At 47.6% G+C, this 18,288-nt stretch overlaps 7 protein-coding genes and 1 pseudogene across 7 annotated transcripts; 2 read left to right on the top strand and 6 right to left on the bottom strand.

The window, feature by feature from the left end:
- Positions 1–309: 309 nt before the first annotated feature.
- On the bottom strand, positions 310–2,499 carry CNB00220 (fructosyl amino acid oxidase, putative). Its single transcript, XM_568763.2, has 8 exons — positions 1,894–2,499; positions 1,692–1,850; positions 1,529–1,638; positions 1,313–1,472; positions 1,157–1,263; positions 1,067–1,101; positions 739–1,012; positions 310–673 (listed from the first exon to the last, which is right to left on the bottom strand). Exons 1-8 carry the CDS (start codon positions 2,173–2,175, stop codon positions 367–369), a joined length of 1,434 nt encoding a protein of 477 aa, XP_568763.1. The 5' UTR covers positions 2,176–2,499; the 3' UTR covers positions 310–366.
- Positions 2,500–2,846: 347 nt separating this feature from the next.
- Positions 2,847–5,251, bottom strand: CNB00210 (serine/threonine kinase receptor associated protein, putative). Its single transcript, XM_568762.2, has 6 exons — positions 4,619–5,251; positions 4,469–4,563; positions 4,343–4,421; positions 4,169–4,277; positions 3,941–4,116; positions 2,847–3,884 (listed from the first exon to the last, which is right to left on the bottom strand). Exons 1-6 carry the CDS (start codon positions 4,831–4,833, stop codon positions 3,455–3,457), a joined length of 1,104 nt encoding a protein of 367 aa, XP_568762.1. The 5' UTR covers positions 4,834–5,251; the 3' UTR covers positions 2,847–3,454.
- A 160-nt stretch (positions 5,252–5,411) lies between these two features.
- CNB00200 (1-aminocyclopropane-1-carboxylate deaminase, putative) lies at positions 5,412–8,655 on the top strand. Its single transcript, XM_024656425.1, has 4 exons — positions 5,412–5,498; positions 5,562–5,638; positions 5,694–6,482; positions 6,548–8,655. Exons 1-3 carry the CDS (start codon positions 5,485–5,487, stop codon positions 5,987–5,989), a joined length of 387 nt encoding a protein of 128 aa, XP_024512104.1. The 5' UTR covers positions 5,412–5,484; the 3' UTR covers positions 5,990–6,482; positions 6,548–8,655.
- On the bottom strand, positions 6,161–7,735 carry CNB00190 (1-aminocyclopropane-1-carboxylate deaminase, putative). The gene is made up of 6 exons (XM_568760.1): positions 7,608–7,735; positions 7,416–7,541; positions 7,236–7,356; positions 6,989–7,172; positions 6,565–6,938; positions 6,161–6,514 (listed from the first exon to the last, which is right to left on the bottom strand). The coding sequence occupies exons 1-6, from the start codon at positions 7,662–7,664 to the stop codon at positions 6,339–6,341; spliced, it is 1,038 nt and encodes a 345-aa protein (XP_568760.1). The 5' UTR covers positions 7,665–7,735; the 3' UTR covers positions 6,161–6,338.
- Positions 8,643–12,099, bottom strand: CNB00180 (annotated as a pseudogene).
- A 149-nt stretch (positions 12,100–12,248) lies between these two features.
- On the top strand, positions 12,249–14,918 carry CNB00175 (hypothetical protein). The gene is made up of 2 exons (XM_024658631.1): positions 12,249–12,547; positions 12,650–14,918. The coding sequence occupies exons 1-2, from the start codon at positions 12,300–12,302 to the stop codon at positions 13,254–13,256; spliced, it is 855 nt and encodes a 284-aa protein (XP_024514198.1). The 5' UTR covers positions 12,249–12,299; the 3' UTR covers positions 13,257–14,918.
- CNB00170 (expressed protein) lies at positions 13,303–15,237 on the bottom strand. Its single transcript, XM_568759.2, has 4 exons — positions 14,574–15,237; positions 14,331–14,513; positions 13,812–14,272; positions 13,303–13,750 (listed from the first exon to the last, which is right to left on the bottom strand). Exons 1-4 carry the CDS (start codon positions 15,150–15,152, stop codon positions 13,384–13,386), a joined length of 1,590 nt encoding a protein of 529 aa, XP_568759.1. The 5' UTR covers positions 15,153–15,237; the 3' UTR covers positions 13,303–13,383.
- Positions 15,238–16,297: 1,060 nt separating this feature from the next.
- Positions 16,298–18,260, bottom strand: CNB00160 (dehydrogenase, putative). Its single transcript, XM_024656424.1, has 8 exons — positions 18,094–18,260; positions 17,993–18,026; positions 17,810–17,930; positions 17,671–17,754; positions 17,336–17,614; positions 16,846–17,280; positions 16,596–16,781; positions 16,298–16,544 (listed from the first exon to the last, which is right to left on the bottom strand). Exons 3-8 carry the CDS (start codon positions 17,858–17,860, stop codon positions 16,500–16,502), a joined length of 1,080 nt encoding a protein of 359 aa, XP_024512199.1. The 5' UTR covers positions 17,861–17,930; positions 17,993–18,026; positions 18,094–18,260; the 3' UTR covers positions 16,298–16,499.
- Between the last annotated feature and the right edge of the window lie 28 nt (positions 18,261–18,288).

Below are 18,288 nucleotides of genomic sequence, written 5' to 3'. Positions count from 1 at the left end.
TTGCTGCGTCTCTTCGTTAGGTCCACTTCTGCCACTGTACCACCATTCTGGAGTCCAAGGAGTCCAGTACGGTAGTCACTTGAAAATCACGCCGCTTCATTCACAGGGTGCAATCATTTGATATTCTTGGTTTCTTACGAGAGCTTATCAGCTGATGCCAGGACATGACAAGAAACGATGCATTGCAGCAACAACAACGAAAAATCATGGTAGTTCCTAGACGATACCGTGCCCACTATGCCAATGTACGATCTTTGGTCTGTATTTCACCAGCAGCTCGTTATGAAGCAGTAGGAATAGAAGAAAAGTGCTGCATTCCCATAGGACCCTGTATGCTGCTAACATCTAATAACTCTCTAAGTACCACTAAGCTAGAACTTTGACTCCGACTCGTGCTCCATCTTCCACAACCTTCTCCCCGATGTTTTCGCCAATTTTCACAGAAGCAAGCGATACAGCGACATCCTTTACATCCATATCGTCATCCGAGGGCTCATCATGGTTCCATCCTGGAAGATCAGCAAGATCCCTTGCAGGGGCTGCTCGACGAGAGATCAGGGGGTCACCGCTTCCAGGTCTCCATCTCCAGCTCTCAGCCAAGTCCTCGGCAAGGGTACCTTCTATAAGTTCAACGACATGTTTACCGATATTGGGAAGAATTTTGAATGAATGTCTATAAAAATTGAGGAATCAATTTCAGTGGCATGACCCTCAGTTTGCAATATAGAAATGACTTACCCACTATCCCCTGTAGCTAAGATAAAATTCTTCCATTTGGGATGTTCGCATATCAAAAGATTGGCATCGGCGGTATCTGTACACCAGCACAGTGCTCTGTTGAACAGTTCTTTTTCTTTGAATCTCGGTAAAAAGGCAGAGATAGCACGGCGGATAGATGCGTCCGACTCGTCCGGAATGGTATCGGTAGGGTGTTTGGCATGGGAGCGCGGGAAAGAGATGTGTTTAGTAGTGGAGGCGCCGTAAGGTTGATGTTGCTTGAAACGGGTGAACCCTGTTGCAAGTTAAAAGGTTGGCTCATATTTAAAAACAAGGGGACATGACGCACCTGGGAATTCGTCGCACACTTTGATGACTCCTTTTCTATACAGCCCTAATCAATCGACATTCTCTGTAGAAGCTTCATAAAGAGACTCACTCATTGGGCTCGAAGAAGAACCCAAGTTCAGAGTTGTACACCACAGGACACTCCTTGTATTCGGCAGCCTCTTCTGGTGTCAATTGCATATGGGCGTAAACCCAAGCCTGATGCGAAGTTAGAAGGATATCTCTAACTCGATAACAAGGTCCTTACCTTTGAACAGCATTGCCCTTCCAAATCCACGAGGGTAGGACTCCAAGCTCCGGCAGCCAGAACGACCTTGTCGGCAAAATATTGCGTACCATCAACTGTCTCAATGCCGATGGCCTTGGTACCGTCTTCGTCAAACAAGGGTTTCTTGAATGAGCCCGCACTAATTAACAGGGTCAGAAAAGGAAGGGATATCAAGTAGACGTTGGTTCTGCGCACCTCCCGAATCCGAATGTCACACCTTTCTCTTTCAACACCTGGCCGATACTGTTGATAGCTTTCGCCGCCGCAAGCCAGCCCCCATCTTCGCTGTAAATAGCTTTCCATCCCTGAAAGTCGTTCATAAGTATTAAACCCTTAGAATCAACATTAAAAGGCTCACTTTGATCTGTTTCCGATCCAACAAAGGGGCTCTAGCCAGTATTTCATCTTCTGTACTCAGCCAATGGTGGGTCTTCTCGAGCCCGCTCCCGGCCTTTAAGATAGCCTCGTACGATTTACGCAAAGATGCAATGCTCTCCGGTGTATGAGCACAATCAAGCTGTATGATGTTAGCAAGTTAATGGATGAAATTTCACGCTTACTCTTCCCGTGTTGTGGAAATAAGGCTTGAAAACTTCATCATTCCTCCACATGTCTCTTGCTTCCAGGCTCAACTGCTTATCTACAGGATTCCTGATACGAATACCCATGATCTTATTGAGGTCATTGCCAGCCGACTGTGCTGATGGGATTGGATACGTGTCAAGCACAGTGATGTTGGATGGAGTGTAACCGGCTCGTAAAAGGTGAAGAGCAGTAGAGGACCCGAGAGTACCACCGCCCCCGATAACTATGACCTTAGTACTGGCGCGCGAAGGTGGCATGATAGTCTATTGATATGTGGATCAGAATGAGCTACAGTACGTTATATGGGAAGATGAAGCGTTTGGAGACTGGCAGTTAAAAAGGTCGGACGGAACAGCCATCGCCATTGTCATTATCGCGCCATTTTGGGAGTCCGCGTTATCGGATTCGGCTCTTCAGGAGTTGGCCGAGTGCCTCCAGGGTATGCGGAAAAAGAAACCCGAGATCGACCGCTTATGCGGCAATTCTACCGAACACCCATGCTGAGAAGGCAGTCTATGTATGCGCGAGGTTCATGACCGTCAAAGGATAAGGTCATACGGCCTCGAGTACTTTAATGATAGTGTAATTCAAAAGAGAACGAACAACCCAGCATTGGCCCAGCATCGTGACTGTTTGTCGTCGTTGTTCTTTGCGGCATCATAGATGTATTACGTAAAAACGTTTATCAATTGTGTTCCTAATTGTTAAACAAGAGCCTCAAGTGAGATAACTGTTCATCAGCACCATCAACTATCTTCATGACCTTCCGGAGGATCGATATAAGATTAGATTGGGATGTTGTGATGTAGTAGTGAGTAATAATAGAGGATGCAGTCAAAAGCCAAGAAAAAAAAAATTCAGAAAAGGTCAAGTTAAGAAACGACACAGACGAACGACGGACATGTATCCTCGTAAGAAAAACTATTGGTAGCAAAACATACTCCTTCAAAGAGCGCTAACGGACCTTCCGTGGAAACGAAAGCAAGGAGCTGAAGGGTCCAAGAAAAGTATAACATTGGTGTCGTGAGTATATGTACAATCAACAGGTCATTAAAACACCCTATATGATGATGCTGAGCTGTGTAAGATTATTGCAACTACTTTACACATCGAAGAACATAATCGATAGCTCCTTAAAGGCAATCAAGGAGGGCGTCATCCTAAAATATGGAGGATGCTGGTGGGGAGAAAGATGCTTCAGTTCGAAACGGCAGTTACAATCACAATTGTCGAAGAAAAGTATCGTTGAAGTGATAGTATAATGAAGCTCTTGCGGAAGAGGATATGCTGTATAGGATTGTTTATAAGCATAACGATACTGAATTCAATGTCGTTCAATATTAGTTGGGTCTCCATCCCATTCCCAGTCTTGTTTCATCCTCAGGCGATGAATGACAACGGCATGAGTGCCTCGCGTCCCAGATCCCTTTACAGCTTGTCTATCTCATACGTGACACAGTTTACAGGCTACGTCTTCTGCTGTTCTCCATCTTTTCTTGTCTCTGCATCCATCCTCAAGTTACTATCAATAAGACCTTAGTCTGAAGTTTGCCACAACCCATAAGCTTTTCCAGGGTTCGTCTGCCAAAGCCTAATAGTGCCATCCTCACTACCACTCGCGTAAACCTCACCATCAGGACTGTAGCTTGCACATAGCACGGGTCCATGATGACCCTTGTACACTTCTCGCTCCTTGCCAGAATCAAGGTCGTAAACTCGGACCCAAGGGTCAGACGTACTACCCGCAACGAATCTGTCACGTAGATAAGGGTGGAGAGAAGCGGATGTGACGGGGTGCGGAAGAGGGATGGTAACTGGAGGGTGTTGACGGAGAATGTCGAGGAAGTGAACATTCTTGCCTGCTGTGACGCTGAGGGTGCCGCCGCCATGGGCGAGTTCCATGCTAGAGATGGGTTCACCAAGGTCGAGAGAGGCGATTTGGCTCAGTGTTCGGAGGTCCCACCATCTGAAATCAAAGTTAGTTGTGACTGCGAATGGTCAAGAAATGTAGAATGCACGTACCGAACTTTGCCATCTTCGGCAGCGCTGACACCCATGGTTCCGTTTTGACCTTCATCCCAAACGAGACTCTTAATGATGCCTTCGCAAGACAAGCCATCGGGGTTGGTGCCGAGGACAAGAGGTTCGGCGTCAGGTCGGCCAAGGTCAAAGAGACGGATTTTCTTCTCGTGTCCACCCTGTCATTCGCCATCAGACAAGTCCTGCAGGCAAATATAAGCGATTACTCACAGTAAGGAGGTATTGGGGGGTTTGTTGAGGGTTCAAGGCGACAGAGCGGACAATGTGGTTGTGAGAAAAAGTGTGAAGGGCTTCGCCACTGTAGGTATCCCAGATCTTCCTAATATCCATCATCAACACTCGTCATCACCCATCTATCATCATCCATTCGCATGCGTAACGTACGCAGTGAAATCCGCACTACCGGTAACAGCTCGAGAAGTATCGAGTGAAATTTTGGAAGACCACACAGCACCCTTGTGTCCTATATTTCTGTTAGCATATAATTGAATCAAAGCTACCGTAACATACCGATGAAAGTACCGATCCAGTCTCCGAGCCAGCTCCGGAGCATGGGATTTCCATCCTTACACGCTGAGATCAAGAGATATGTTCCGTCGTCAAGCCTGCTCGCACATCAGTATCGTATTATTACACTTAGCTCGATCACCGACCACGCACACGTTTGAGAATTGGAGATGTGTTACAGGCCTAGTGTGGCCAGAGCACAACAATGGCTGGACCTTGATAGTTTCATTTGATTGAGAAGAAGGGACCGAACCAAGACGAGGCTGACCGGAAAGCTGCACTTGCTGAGACGGAGCGTATTGCCCAATCACAGGATTAGGGTTAAGAGACGGCGGAAGAGTCGAGTAGCCGTTGCTGTATCCCTGCATGGTTGATATTGCAGTGAATATTGTAGATTAGATTTTGAGTGATGTGGTATAATGATTTGGTTCGCAAGTATAAGAGAGGTCTATGGGACGTAAAAGGAGACGCAATTACACCGTCAAGGTTGCGCGTGGAGTATCGTTTCGATCGGATCGGTATGTTCTAGATTGTCGTTCAGTCGTTATTGATAGAGTGGCAATGTGGTAGAGCACTAATGGTATGATAAATATGTGTTGTGCAGTTATGAATGACAGCTGAAGTGATTAGAGGTGCAGTGTGGGATCCGGAGTGCGCAGCGGGATGATCGAAATGCCAAAAGGTAGAGCGGAAGGCGGATGTGAGCGGAGAGCCGGGGTGAGGGCGGTGAAGACGAGGTTTTTGGGGGAAGGAGAGGATAAGACTTGGAGAAGTTGAGATGTACAAGGTACGGGGGATAAACAATGAGTCAACAATACAAGTGGAGATAGACACGAAGGGGCGTGACGCGTACACCGCCACTCGACTGTAATGCCGAAATCGCCGGAACACTCTTATGTTCTCTGTCTTTCGCACTCCATACAAATGTACACCATAAACAACAAACAAATCTTTCGGGATTCTATATACTCCCCTAAAACTACTACAGACCCAGTACTCATCCGACTCCGTCTTACAGAATGAAGCTCGTCAGGTAAGTAGATGCCCATTTTTCATCGAGCATGCCTTCAAAAGGACTAATTCGTACCCGCTGTAGGTTTTTGATGAAGCTCAATAACGAGACGGTCACGATCGAGCTCAAGAACGGGACTGTCATTCACGGTACCATCACTTGTACGTGGATGGCTTTTGTGTCCAGAAAAGTGCTCATGCTAAACGTGAAATTTAGCCGTGGACCCTCAAATGAACACCCACCTTAAGTCCGTTAAGCTCACTCTCCGTTCTCAACCTTCATCCCAACCACCTTTGTCCCTCGACTCTATAGCCATCCGAGGAAATAATATCCGATACTTCATCCTCCCCGACTCTCTTCCTCTTGATACTTTGTTGGTTGACGACGCGCCTAAGCCTAAGAAGAAGAAGGAAGGAGCTGCTGCTAGGGGAGCTAGAGGAGCAGCTAGGGGAGCAAGGGGAGCCAGGGGCGGTGGCCGAGGCGCGCCTAGAGCTAGAGGAAGAGGTTTCTAGGGTGTTGAAGGGCGAATGGAAAAGTGAAAGGAGCGTTGTTATTCATACATTCGGCATTACTATGCAGGTGACTGCAAGTTTGCTCGTTGTCTGTTGGGTCAGTTTGCAACCGCAAGGTACGCTTATTGTATTGTAGGATCATCAAGAATCCATTCAGAACCAATTAGAACACGAAACTTCTATTGCGTCAAACAACGATTTCAGCTTCTCATTCAGACTCGTCCCTCCGCGTATGGATTAACAACATCCGAGCTACCGTACAGGCACAAACATTTCGCGCGAAAACCTAGCTATGGATGACAACGGAATAAAAGAGACCCATATTACAACCTATTGAACCTCTTACTACCTAAGCATGAGGGAAATATGAGCTATAGGCGTTTAACGCCGGTTGTCCACCGAGGTGGATATACAACACGTTCGATCCTTCCTTAATGGCACCTTCCTTCACAAGTCGGATCATTCCCGCCATGGACTTGCCTTCGTATACAGGGTCGGTGATGAACGCATCGGTTTGGGCAGCCACTACTAAGTAGTCAGCTGACGATTTTTGACAAGAACGAAGGCCGATTCACACTTCATGGCGGCGATGGTCTCATCGTCAGGAATACCATAGATACCAGCGTGGAACCTGTCGTCCAAGATGACGTCCTCCTCCTTAATCTCCAAACGCTCATCCAACAAGGCCGCAGTATTCCTTGCAATCTTCAAGACCTGGTTTCTTGTCGCTTCGGGCTTACCACTCGCGTCAATACCGATAATCTTGCGCTTCCTTCCTTCTGCAACGGCACCGACGACGGTACCGGCGTGAGAAGAACCAGTGACGGAGCAGACGATGACGACGTCGAAGAAGACGCCGAGTTCTTTTTCTTGCTTGGCGAGCTCAACGACCCAGTTTGTGAAACCCAATCCACCGAGTGGGTGGTCAGAAGCGCCAGCAGGGATGTAGCTAGTTCCTGTCAATCCAGTAATTGTCATTAGGGGTAGATAAAGGCGTACTATGGCTTGCCGCCCTTGGCTTCCACGTCCTTGAAAGCATCTTCGGTAGCCTTTTTGTGTCTGATATCGAAAGTCTCCTGGTTAAGTCTAACGTCGCCGCCCATTAATCGGGAGAGAAGGATGTTGCCTGTCTCAGAGTAAAGAGGGGGGTCGATGGGGACCCACTTCTCTTGCACTGTGACGGCTATAGACCATTAAAAGTTAGTCAATCAACCGGATAATTGTAGTAAGTTTATATGAGGCGCACCTTTGAGTCCAGAAGCGACGGCCACAGCGGTCACAGCCCTGGTGTGATTGGATTGCACACCACCGACGGAGACGAGAGTGTTACAACCTTTGGCCTTGGCATCCGCAACGAGATACTCCAGCTGCCCGAACTTCATTAGTGTTCGGTCCAAGTACTTTATACCAGAGAGTGATTACATACCTTTCGGACTTTGTTACCACCGTAGGCCAGGCCGGAGTTGCAGTCCTCACGCTTGGCGTAAAGCTTGACCTTCCCACCGAGAACGGCGGTGAGATTGGGAAGGTATGAGATGGGAGAAGGACCGAACTGAACGACTCCTATCAGCTTCCACCCCTACAACGATGGATGGTATAGGACGAGTTGGACACGTACGAGGAACTTCTCCTTGGGGATAGACTCGAGCTTTGTTAGGTAAGCGGGCGTAGACATCTTTCTTATTGATGGTGGATTGCGCTGTATGGAAAAAAATTGGGGATGGGGACCAGGACTTTATGGAGAACAATTGGAGGAAAGAGGGAAGAATCAAACACTGCCCAAGGGCATGTGCCGTTTATATGCGCCGGCTGTTCAGGTGAGGATAGGAGAAAGCCAACTCAGCGACGAACGAATGAGACTATCGGCGGCTTACTCGGCAAGGTCGGATCGTCAGACCACAGAAAATAACCGAGATTTGTATGGCACTCGGCAACTTACTGGAGGAGATAACGCCTCTTTCTGGCTCGGTCAGATGGGGCGCATGGTTCTTATGTATGCCCGCTCCCATGCATGTCGGCTTCCAGATAGATGCTGGGTGACCTATGCGATATATTCGGAAAGGCGCTTAAGGCGTAATGTTGAGTGAGGAGATGATGAGTTGCGATTCGGAAAGCTATGCGCCATCTTTCGGTCGGGTTTGTTTTCATCTTACCTTCGCTTTGGCGTTACGCTCGCTTTGGCGGGCTGGTCCGCCTATGCATCGCAGCCGACAAATTTCTATATCGACAGAGTATTGGAGTTCTTAATTACCACAAAACTTTTCCAGCCCTCTTAAGCAACTGACTGAGGAGCATATCCTTTGTGCATCCAATAATTATACATTCCAAAGGGCCAGCCTGGGGAAAACGATCGCTATATCATTCAGTCGCATATCCGGGATGGAGCTGTCGCCCTTTTGAGGGCCTCCAGGTGGTAGGTTTGGAGCATCGAGCGATCATAGGCAGTGTCGTTATTAGGGATGGAAATGCAGAGGAGTTGGAGGAGCTTTTGGGCAAGCTTCCTTTTGGAGATTTCAGAACGAAGTGGAATCGTTTAACCTCCTAACCTCTGTGGCGTCGAGTTCGAAAGCGTCGAGAACCTTCAAAATACAGTTAACTCTGGGGAGTAGAGGCTGGAGGCAGGAAGCCGAACTCTATTTTATAATATAGCATATACCCGTCACTACGTACTGAAAAAGTAAACATGAGAGCAATATGTAATCTCTATAACTTCAATCAAAGCCCCAACCTTCAGATAGAAAAGAGGGTGTTGGAGGAGGATGCATGTCAAACAACCCCACAAGCTCCTCCCAACTCCTTCGGCCGCTCCTCTAGAACGCTAGCGTTCGGGCCTTGCCTCCACTAACTCCACGCTTACCCTCCTCTGCATTCCTTGGGACGCATAGCCAGGTATCGCCTCTCCCCAACTCCTCCTCTCGTCTGCTGTTATCCCACTCAAGAGGCCACCGATTCACCAAGACAAGCGGCCGGAACCCACACCTTCCAATCCTCGGCGCACTCTTCTCTACCACCTTCTCAACCTTGTCGAGCCATCCCACGGATTTCTCCAAGCAAACATGAGCTAGTTTAGTTTTTTGGGGAGGTGGTCTGGTGGTGTTTCGCGCATCTCAATCACCCAGCGAGTATAATTTTAGAGATCATAATCGACAAAGCAAGACCTTCAAATCGTTGCTCCTCATTCCCGACCGTGTTGGCGGCTCGATTTCTCTACCATGACATCCTTAATCCGGCTGAGACGGCAATGGATTGTGCGGTTAATGGCGTCGTGTCGGGAGTTGAACCCAAGACTTTCGGGATCTGCGTAACTCTTCATGTCCAAGAAGTGCTTCGGACCTACAATAACAACTGGTATGAGCGTTCGATTGCGGTTTTGAGGTTTGGGGGAAATTTCGAGGTTGAAGATGGGTTAGGGTTGGAGAATACGTTTGGTCGGGTGGTATGTTGTTTTCTTCGTCTCTGTTTTATGTTAGTCTTGCTGGGTTTATGGACGTCGATTAACTCACTTGGTTCGGAGGATTGCTCCTTGTTTATGTCAATTTTGGCCCTCGTCTCCGTCGACCTCGTCCTCTCCCTCTGACTTTGAAGTTTTAATGAGTTTTGAGACTTTTGGGACATTGGTTTCGGTTTTCGAGGATGGCTGGGGTGGTTTTGGGTTGGGTTCTTCGTCTCCGTCTATTGACCTTGCTAGACTTGTAGACGGAGATTAACTTATTGGGTTTGAAGAGCTGTTCCTTTTTTGGTCTTCTTTTTTTTCCCTTCCATCCAATGCGTGGTTCGATATAACTTGGACATTGGGGCTCTTGATGTTATTGAACGGTGAGAGCGTAATCTTTTGTCCACATCTAATAAGGAAGATAGAACTTTTCACCATCTTAACCTTGACAAGAATGGTGTTGGAGCTAGGTGTAAATATCGGTCTGTTAATTCTTCCATTTGTTTGGAAAGAAACATACCTTTTAACATCGTGACCAATCTTATCCTTCGCTTCCTAGTGTTCAATGATACAGTCGTCTTTGGCGGCTTGTTCGGCCACCTTTTCATTTTCTTTGGAGTCTTTTTGGGCTTGTACCGAGGTGTATCCAGAGGTTTTTTGTGGCGGCACATATCTGTTTGTAAGGTATTGTTCGAATAGTGTGCTATCGGATTGGAAGGAAGGATGCCTGGGTAGGGAGAGACCGAGCTGTTTAAAAGCATTAGGAATTCCTCTTCTGGGAAAATTTCCCGAGTGAGGTTATCGACTAGAGAGGGACGAGATATTGTAGCGTTGTCGGTAATAGTTCGATCAACTACAAGATTCGAGTTCCTTGAGATCTATTTTAAAGTTCTCTAGCGCCCTTTTCGCGCTTTCAGTTGTCGCCTTATCTTCAATGATTATAATGGAATGGAAAAGGCAACCTCGCGTTTCTCTGACCCAGGCTATCCAACTGGCAGATGATCATCGTTGCGAATTTTCTCTAACGGTCAAGTCCAAATAGTCGAGATTATCCTCTTTTTGAGGCACTTGATAGTGTTTTCGAATTGTTTTGGACCAAGGGGAGGATTGGTCACGCCAAAAAAGAGGGAAAATGAACTTGATGATGTCTTTCGACGTGGTAAAATTGAAATGAAGGTAGGATTTTGGTGGTGTTGATGATATTACTCATGGCTGTGGTTTATGTCTGTGGTTTGCGTTTTTTGTCGAGCGGTTCCAGCCATGATACTAACCTAGCGCTCTTCAACTTAACGTCCTGGATCGGATGTGACAGGGTGTTGTATGAAGGTTATGGCTGCGGATGATATACATGTCAAAAATTACCTTTTCATGAAGAGAATTCCCTCTCTCAAGTACGTGTGGCTCGACTGCATACATGGGACTGATGTTATTGGAGGGTAAGCTTTTTTCATAATCTCTCAATCAATAACCGAAGAACCTACATAGCAGATCATGCGGCGATCTGATAGACTAAGGTTTCATCATGTACAGCATATTGATCAATATATCTTGAGTGATTGCTCGGATTTATTCTTCTTCCAGTTTCTCCTCCATCCCCTCAATTGTTACTGTAATATCGCAATGGCGTTCATCCTCCGCTGGCACAGTGCCCATTAAGTTATTCGCAACTGACTGTGGCGTTTTGCCAGGACTGCAATTGTATCCTGTGATGTTGTTTCCTTGGATAACTTCGGTCTCTTTCAACTGCCTCCTATTCGGGATGGGGTCACGGCATTAGTCAATCTGTTTCAGGACCCTTTCAGCCCCGGAAGGCATTCCTAAGTCCGATCACTTGATACAATGCACAATCCCTTCAAAATGCTTCATACAGCACTTTTCCTCTTTTCTCAAGGTCAGAAAGACGTCCGCCAAGCCGTGTCGAGACAGATGAAGGCCTTCCGGATCCATATTCGTAATGAGTGTAACATTCACCCAGCTACATTTACCCAGCTTACGCGGAGAAGTTTTGAGATGACAATTCTCCACAGCAAAAGCACGGGATTTCATCTGGCAAATGCCATACAGTCCACGCGCTCTCATGAACAGGTTGTCACACAGTATCATCTGGGTATTCTGATATTTCAGATAATCGTTCAAGGAGACTCTGCTGGAAAATGAGACCATTCCTTATCGATCCGTCTGACATGTGGATACCGCGAAAGAGGATAATGAAAAGCTGACCGGTAAAAGGTTGTGATATGGAATGCTCGTTCCATTGTTTGATGGATGTTCGAGGCAGGTTGAGCTGATGAATCTTCTTCAGTGCTTTTATACAGACGCCAAGAGCTACCACATCCTCCAGCTTTACCGAGCGCACCTGACTAACCATCGCAATCCTTCCCGCTACCGCATTCTTTTTCGTCGACATATTGTTGTCGAACCATCTCTTCTTCTCCTTTTCCTTCACCTGCCCGTTTATCCCTCGGAAGAAATTGCAGATCTTATAGGCATCGAGTCAACTGGGAAATCAGAGTGGAGCTTGAGGAGGATGAGGTTGTAGGTCGGTGTGTTTGTTCACGAGTACGAGTGAACGTTGAAGGGCCCGACCGCGGATGGCGCATGTCTCGAGAAATATGAGGTGCTGAATCTCAGAAGGAAGACTGGCGAGGGTCGTGAGTGTCGATTTATCTTACGAAGAGGACTGGAGCATAGTACATGAGATATACAGAATGACTCGCATAGCATCTGGCAGGGTCGGTCAATTATTTTCGACTGGGTATACGTTGTTTACCTGTGACGTAACTGCACTCAACCTCCAACGCATCCATTTTACCCGCTATACAACTCTTTCTCTCTCCTTTTTTGTCTTTCTATCATATCCCTTTTCTCGTCTGCACCATGCCAACGTTCCATACTCGTGCTCGCCACATGCTCACCAGCTACCGTCCACTTCTCCTTTCGTTCGGCTTCACCGCTGTCCTTCCCTTGCGCTCTCTCGCGCTCTTTTCCACCACAGCCGGCAAAGCGACAGAAGCAAAATGCACCAGATACTTGTATCGTAAACCGGGACCAATGGCGACGAGAGAGAGTCCTTGGCCTGTTGTCTTTCTGAGAGCGAAGGGTCTAGATGTGGAAGAAGAGGGAGAGTAAGTTTATTTCGTCAAATCGCGACTTTCGAAAGTCACATCCTTTAGCTCAATTATGGTAAGAAAAGGAAACTAGCTGATGTAATCTGATTTTTAATGTAGATGGGCAGACTGGTCAGGTATGTTTGCCGAGAGAGGATACACCTCCATCGAGATCGATATAACTGCCCCACCTCCTCAATCCCTCCCTTCCGATGAATCCCCGTTCCGACAAATGACCACCGCCCTTTCTTCGCAAGTACGTCTCTCGGCCATTCCTTTCCCACCTATCATCTTTGCGCGAGGGATATCCACACTGCTTGCACAGGCTTTTATCGAAGATTTCCCGGCGAGCGGGTTAGTGTTGGTTGATCCTCTGCCAGATGAGGATCCTCGAAGTGCCGGGCAGGGAGGAAAAAAGGGAAATGGTGGGGGTTTGGCTGATTGGGCGGTAGGTGATAAGAAGGGAGGGTGGGAATGGCCCAAGTTTAGATATGAGCCTCATTTCCCTATCTTGTTGATCACCTCCCAGACTCGGATGACGGCGCTATCGACCAGTAACAGGTTGGTGCGCGATCATGTGGGGGAAAACCCGAACAGGCATGGATGGTTAGGTGGGCGAAGTGGTAAGGGGGTGGAGGTGGTGGTGACGGATGGGCTGGAAAATGGTGGCTTATCGGAGGGGGCGAGATTAGAGGTTGAGAAGTGGATGGATAGGTCTGGTTTCTAATACTGAAAGATTGAAAACAAAAGTGTTGTACGCACGATATAACATGATTGGTACAAGATCATCCGGGAATAACAACATACGCTATCTAAAAGAATGAGATGCACTTCTTCGCTCCTCGTTCTATGTTTTACCACCCTCCAACACGTCCTCCTTCTTCCCACCATGCATCCTCAAATCCATCAAACACCCCGCCTTCCTCCTGCCCCACCGCATAAGTCTCCACTCTCACATCTTCCTTCACCTCTTGCGGTGTATCCTCGTGCCAGTCCAAATCCAAACACATCCCTCTTGCAATCCCATCATACACAAAAGAGTGCGCATGGTTGAGTGCTGGTGAACTAGAGTAGTCTTCCGACATGCGGCGGATGAATTTGAAAAGTTTGCCTTTTGAGAGGCCCGCTCCGCCGAGATGTTTGAGTAGATTGGAGTGGACAAAGAGTGGCGGTGGGCGGGAGAAACCTACAGGTGTCGCGAGGTCGTATTGGAGTACAGAGCTAGATGAGTCAAAGTAGTTAGAGACACTTGTAAATAATGACGGGTCGACAGACGACTCACTGTCCGCAAAAACGTCCGTTCTGGAATTCATTTCGAATTCCTACTGTACTCATCCACCTTGGCGATACCCCAAACTCGATATCCAACATCCTCCACGCCCACCTAAACGTATCCTTATCCCCTCCGCACATATGGAACCAAAAATCCCTATCCCTCATCATCCCAGCAGCGATAATAAGAGCCGCAAGGTTCATCCCTTCGTTACCCGCTTTGTCCACCACAATCTGCCCACTTTCGAATGTCCAGAGATCCAAGGAACATGTTTCGCCTACCAGGCGCCAAATGGCGTTGTCGGGATGGTCTTTGGAGAGATCAGGCCAGAATGCAGCTCGACCAGAGGAAGTGTAGATGGGGGCATCGAACAGGTGAGAAGGGGAGCGAAGCGGGGTGTTATCAGAGTCGAGGTAGATAATTTCACGGAACGAAGATTGAACGAGAGCGAGGCCTTTGATTTGCCAGTTCTGTGTGACGAGATTGGTCAGGAATGCTCCTTGTAAGGGTACGAAACGGGCGACTCACTTTCCATACACCGGCAACCTTTTCAAGCCCCTTTGCCTCTCTCAATGTCGCTCCAAGCGACTCAATCTCTTTTCGCTGCTGTTTATTATGAAGCTCGTCCGAATAATGAAACACTTCGATCGGGAGTTTGACGCCTAGCCTTCGAAGATGCTTGATAGCAGTGATTGTCCGGAGAGTGGTGTCCTGTTCTGCCATCAGCGATGATTATTCTTTACCGCCAGCAATACTAAAGCGATGACATACTTGGTTACCACCTGTCAAAACGATCCCTCTCCCCTTTCCTGTCTTTCCTTCCTGACCCAGCACTTGTTCACCCTTCTCTACTGCTTCACTCAAGTACCTAACAACATCTGCTCGTCGTCTCACAATTTCCGCTTCATCAACATCGTCTCTCCAGAATGGACCATCACCGGCATACTGATCAGGGTTCACAAGCTTATCACTCAGCTCCGATGGACAACCCTCCAGATTTGCTGGCGATGCAGCCGAATGAGAAAGGATAGGTCGGGAGAGGAACGTTACGAGGCGAGAGGTCAGAGGGTAGAGCTTCGGTGAGGCAAGTAGAGATGCGGGGAGTTTCAGGTCGGGGAATTCGGAAGAGTAGATTTCTGGTAAAAGCGGGAGCGGCCGGTTATCGAGCTCGTCTTCTTCTTCTCCGATAGGTTCGTGTGGTGTTGCCCATGTATCAGACTGGGATGACCATGAGGATGGCAGGAGAGAGATGGATGTGTCGGCGGGTGTGAGAAAGTAAAGAGCGATTAGGGCGAAAAAAGTTAAGATGGCGTAGCCTAATGGTGTCGGGGTGTAGTTACGGCGAAGCATTGACGCTTCCTGGGTAGATGTGGGGATTATAAATATTTACAAAGTAGACATTGAAGGATGGAAAAAAAAGGAAATGAAAAGCGATCATCAGCATGGAATAAAGAAAAAAAGAAAAAAAAAAACGAGGTCGAGACTGCGGCAGAGTGATGGCGACTGTGGAGGCGTTGTTACGATCTCGCAAACACGATTCTCGGCCGTTCTTACGTCATACGTAGATCTATCTATATATAGCATTACCACAATGAAACGGTCAGAAATGCTGTACATCGGTGGCCACGCTGACAGCGACCTCGTTCAACATCAAGATTGAGAATCGCCCATCTTCTTTCAATAGAACCTTCTTGCGGTGAGCAGTGGGGGATGAGAAACTGTACCGCCATATATAAAAGGCAACCTGGCAACGCAAGCCGTGAAAAATTGATGACCTAGTCGGAAGTTTCCCGGATTTGCTACTGTCTTATTCAGCAGACGACAACTGTGAAAGGAAAGGAAGGCCCCATCCCGATATCTCTGGAGAAAAGAGAGGAACTGGAGTCAACAGAGCATGGGGACATGTAGTGCTATGACAGGAAATCAGGTTGATATAGCATCCGAAATTTAGATACGCGTCGCGACGCCTTTCCCAAATATCCGCTCCTTTCTCACAACATGGCCGGCTGGCGAGCCTGCAAGCTCCGATCGCCATTGGAAAAGCCATTCTCATTGACGCTGGGTACACTCGCTCTGCCTCAAAGCTCATACCTCTAGGAATATAGACCGGCAATTAAATGTAACGCGGAGTTATTGAGCACATTTATAATTATGACCATCATGTTTTCTTTCATTCATGGCCCATAGCCTTCGTGCAGTACCCTGCCCCCCTCCGATCAAAAAGTGAGGCTGAAGAGCACTTGGATAGTAATACATGGGAATCCCGGGTGCTGTGCTCCTTTTTTGCTTTTCTGGAGCAGTGGGACTGAAGACGAAAGGCTTCCTGTTGGATATGATTATTAATGTGTACAATGGAAGGAAGAAGAAAATTGTTGATGTCTTTTTACCCGAGCGCTGTCTGTCGGTGGTCAGTAGATTTCGTGTGGAACTGATTGAGGCAGCGAAGCGTTTATCACACAATGACCTAAATTATTCAAACTAGTAGGTAAAAATGCGAAACGAGAACAAATGAACAAAAAGAAGTCGGTAGCGATCTGGCAACCAGGCGGTTAGGAACAAGTCGTAGTGACCAGCGTGGGTGCTAAGAAGGAATTCCAAATCATAATATAATCACTTGTTTTCATCTTCCGACAACAGCTGTATTGCCATTGAATATTATCGTATGCTGAGTTATCAGGCAAACAGATAGCGAGAGGTTTATGCGACTTTGAGCACCAGCTTCTGTCCCGAAACTTTTCCATCCTATAACCGCCTGTCAGCCCAGAGTAAGACCCACCCTATTAGAAGACTCACCTTCAAATCTTCCAACCCTGCTCCTATATCTTCGAATCCACCTCTAATCTTGACAGGGTTGGGCTTGATCCCATACTTTGCGACAAGCTCTGGCGTTTTGCGGAACAATTCCTCACCGAACACTCTGCCATTCGGATCGGCAGGCCAGGTAGATTTCTCAGAGTCACGAAGACCAAATTTGAACTCCTGATAGGTTTACAGCTTATGTGTCAATATTCAATTCGTAAAAGGGGAGAATGCAAGGACTTACAGCGCCCCATAAAGTTCTCACTCCTGTGAACTCAATCTTGAGCTCCGGGTTAATCTTGCGCACGTCGTCCGGTACTGGCAGCATAACATTCAACTGCTTTCCCCTCTGGCCCATCATCTTAACAATATTCCTAAAACTGTCTCCTTCTGAAATCGCATCCAACGCAAACTCCACCCCTCCGTCTGTCAGATCCAACGCCTCTGAGATGGCTTGGGATTGATTGTGGTAATCGATGGTAGCGTCAGCGCCATACGATTTCACAAGTGAGAATGAGTGGGGAGAACAGATGCCAAGGACACGGTAACCTAGAGCTTTGGCGAGGGATGTGGCGAATAAGCCGACAGAGGCTGAGGCGCCATAGACGATATACCAAGAGTTCCCAGACACTTTGGTATCGCCTGGTGGGAGTGCTTTGCCCTGACTGTATACGACAGCCTGATCAAAATACGTATCAGCTCACATCCATCTCTCAACACACTCTCATACTCACCTGAGCGGCAGTCATGTACCCAATCCCAAACGTCGCAGCCTCCTCCAGAGGTATCCCCTCAGGAACGACAAAGCACATATCGCTCTCCACCACCGCGTACTGAGCGTACGACCCTTCGGCATTTGACGATCCGCCTTTGACACACCCTGCGATCTTGTCGCCTATTTTGAGGGGAGTTTTCAGGTTGGGTCCGAGTTTGATGACGGTGCCGGCGTAGTCGCAGCCAACGATGACACCTGGAGGGGATATGTAGAGGGCGCTTTTCCAGTCGGTTGGGTTATGAGAAAAGCGTCAGTTTGGGGAGTCGCAGACTTCCGTACGGGATCTGAGCTTACTTGAGCTACGTATTGGACTTTGACGAGCACGTGGTTGTCTTCCACTGGAGGGACCGGGACATTGCTGATGGAGATCCAATTGGACTGGAAGAAAGAAAGGATTAGTTCGAGATACTGTTCTAGAACGGAGAGGGTTCACCTCATTTTGGGTCCATGCTCGCATAGTGGTGGGGATTTCTGTTGAAGCCATCTTGACCTATCGGGATGGTTGTGCAGTACTCGTACTTGTGATTTGAATCGACAACGTTGGGGATGAGGAGCTGAGTCTGGGTGGTAAGCAAGCGCAACGTATATATTCAGCCTTGGTAGCCGACGGGCATACCTATCTTTATAGCCGACACGTCAGCATCTTTAGACTTGTGAACGTTGGATTTGTCATCGATAATCATCGGTCTGGTATGAAATAAAAATCAGTATACTTACGATTAGTCATCATATACTCTGCAGAGAGAGCATGCGTCGTTCGGTAACCATTATCGTGAAATTCCCATGATCTCACTCTGCAAGTCCGCAGGCAAAGGTAACCGACGGGCATCGGTCTAGTATTATGAAATAAAATCCAGTATACTACGAGTATGAATAGTCATCAAGTACTCTGCAAAGAGAACATGCGTCGTT

Source organism: Cryptococcus neoformans (genome assembly GCF_000091045.1).
Source record: "Cryptococcus neoformans var. neoformans JEC21 chromosome 2 sequence".
NCBI lineage: Eukaryota > Fungi > Basidiomycota > Tremellomycetes > Tremellales > Cryptococcaceae > Cryptococcus > Cryptococcus deneoformans.
The sequence above is the reverse complement of the archived record's forward strand: the minus strand, read 5'-3'. Positions and strand labels throughout refer to the sequence as shown.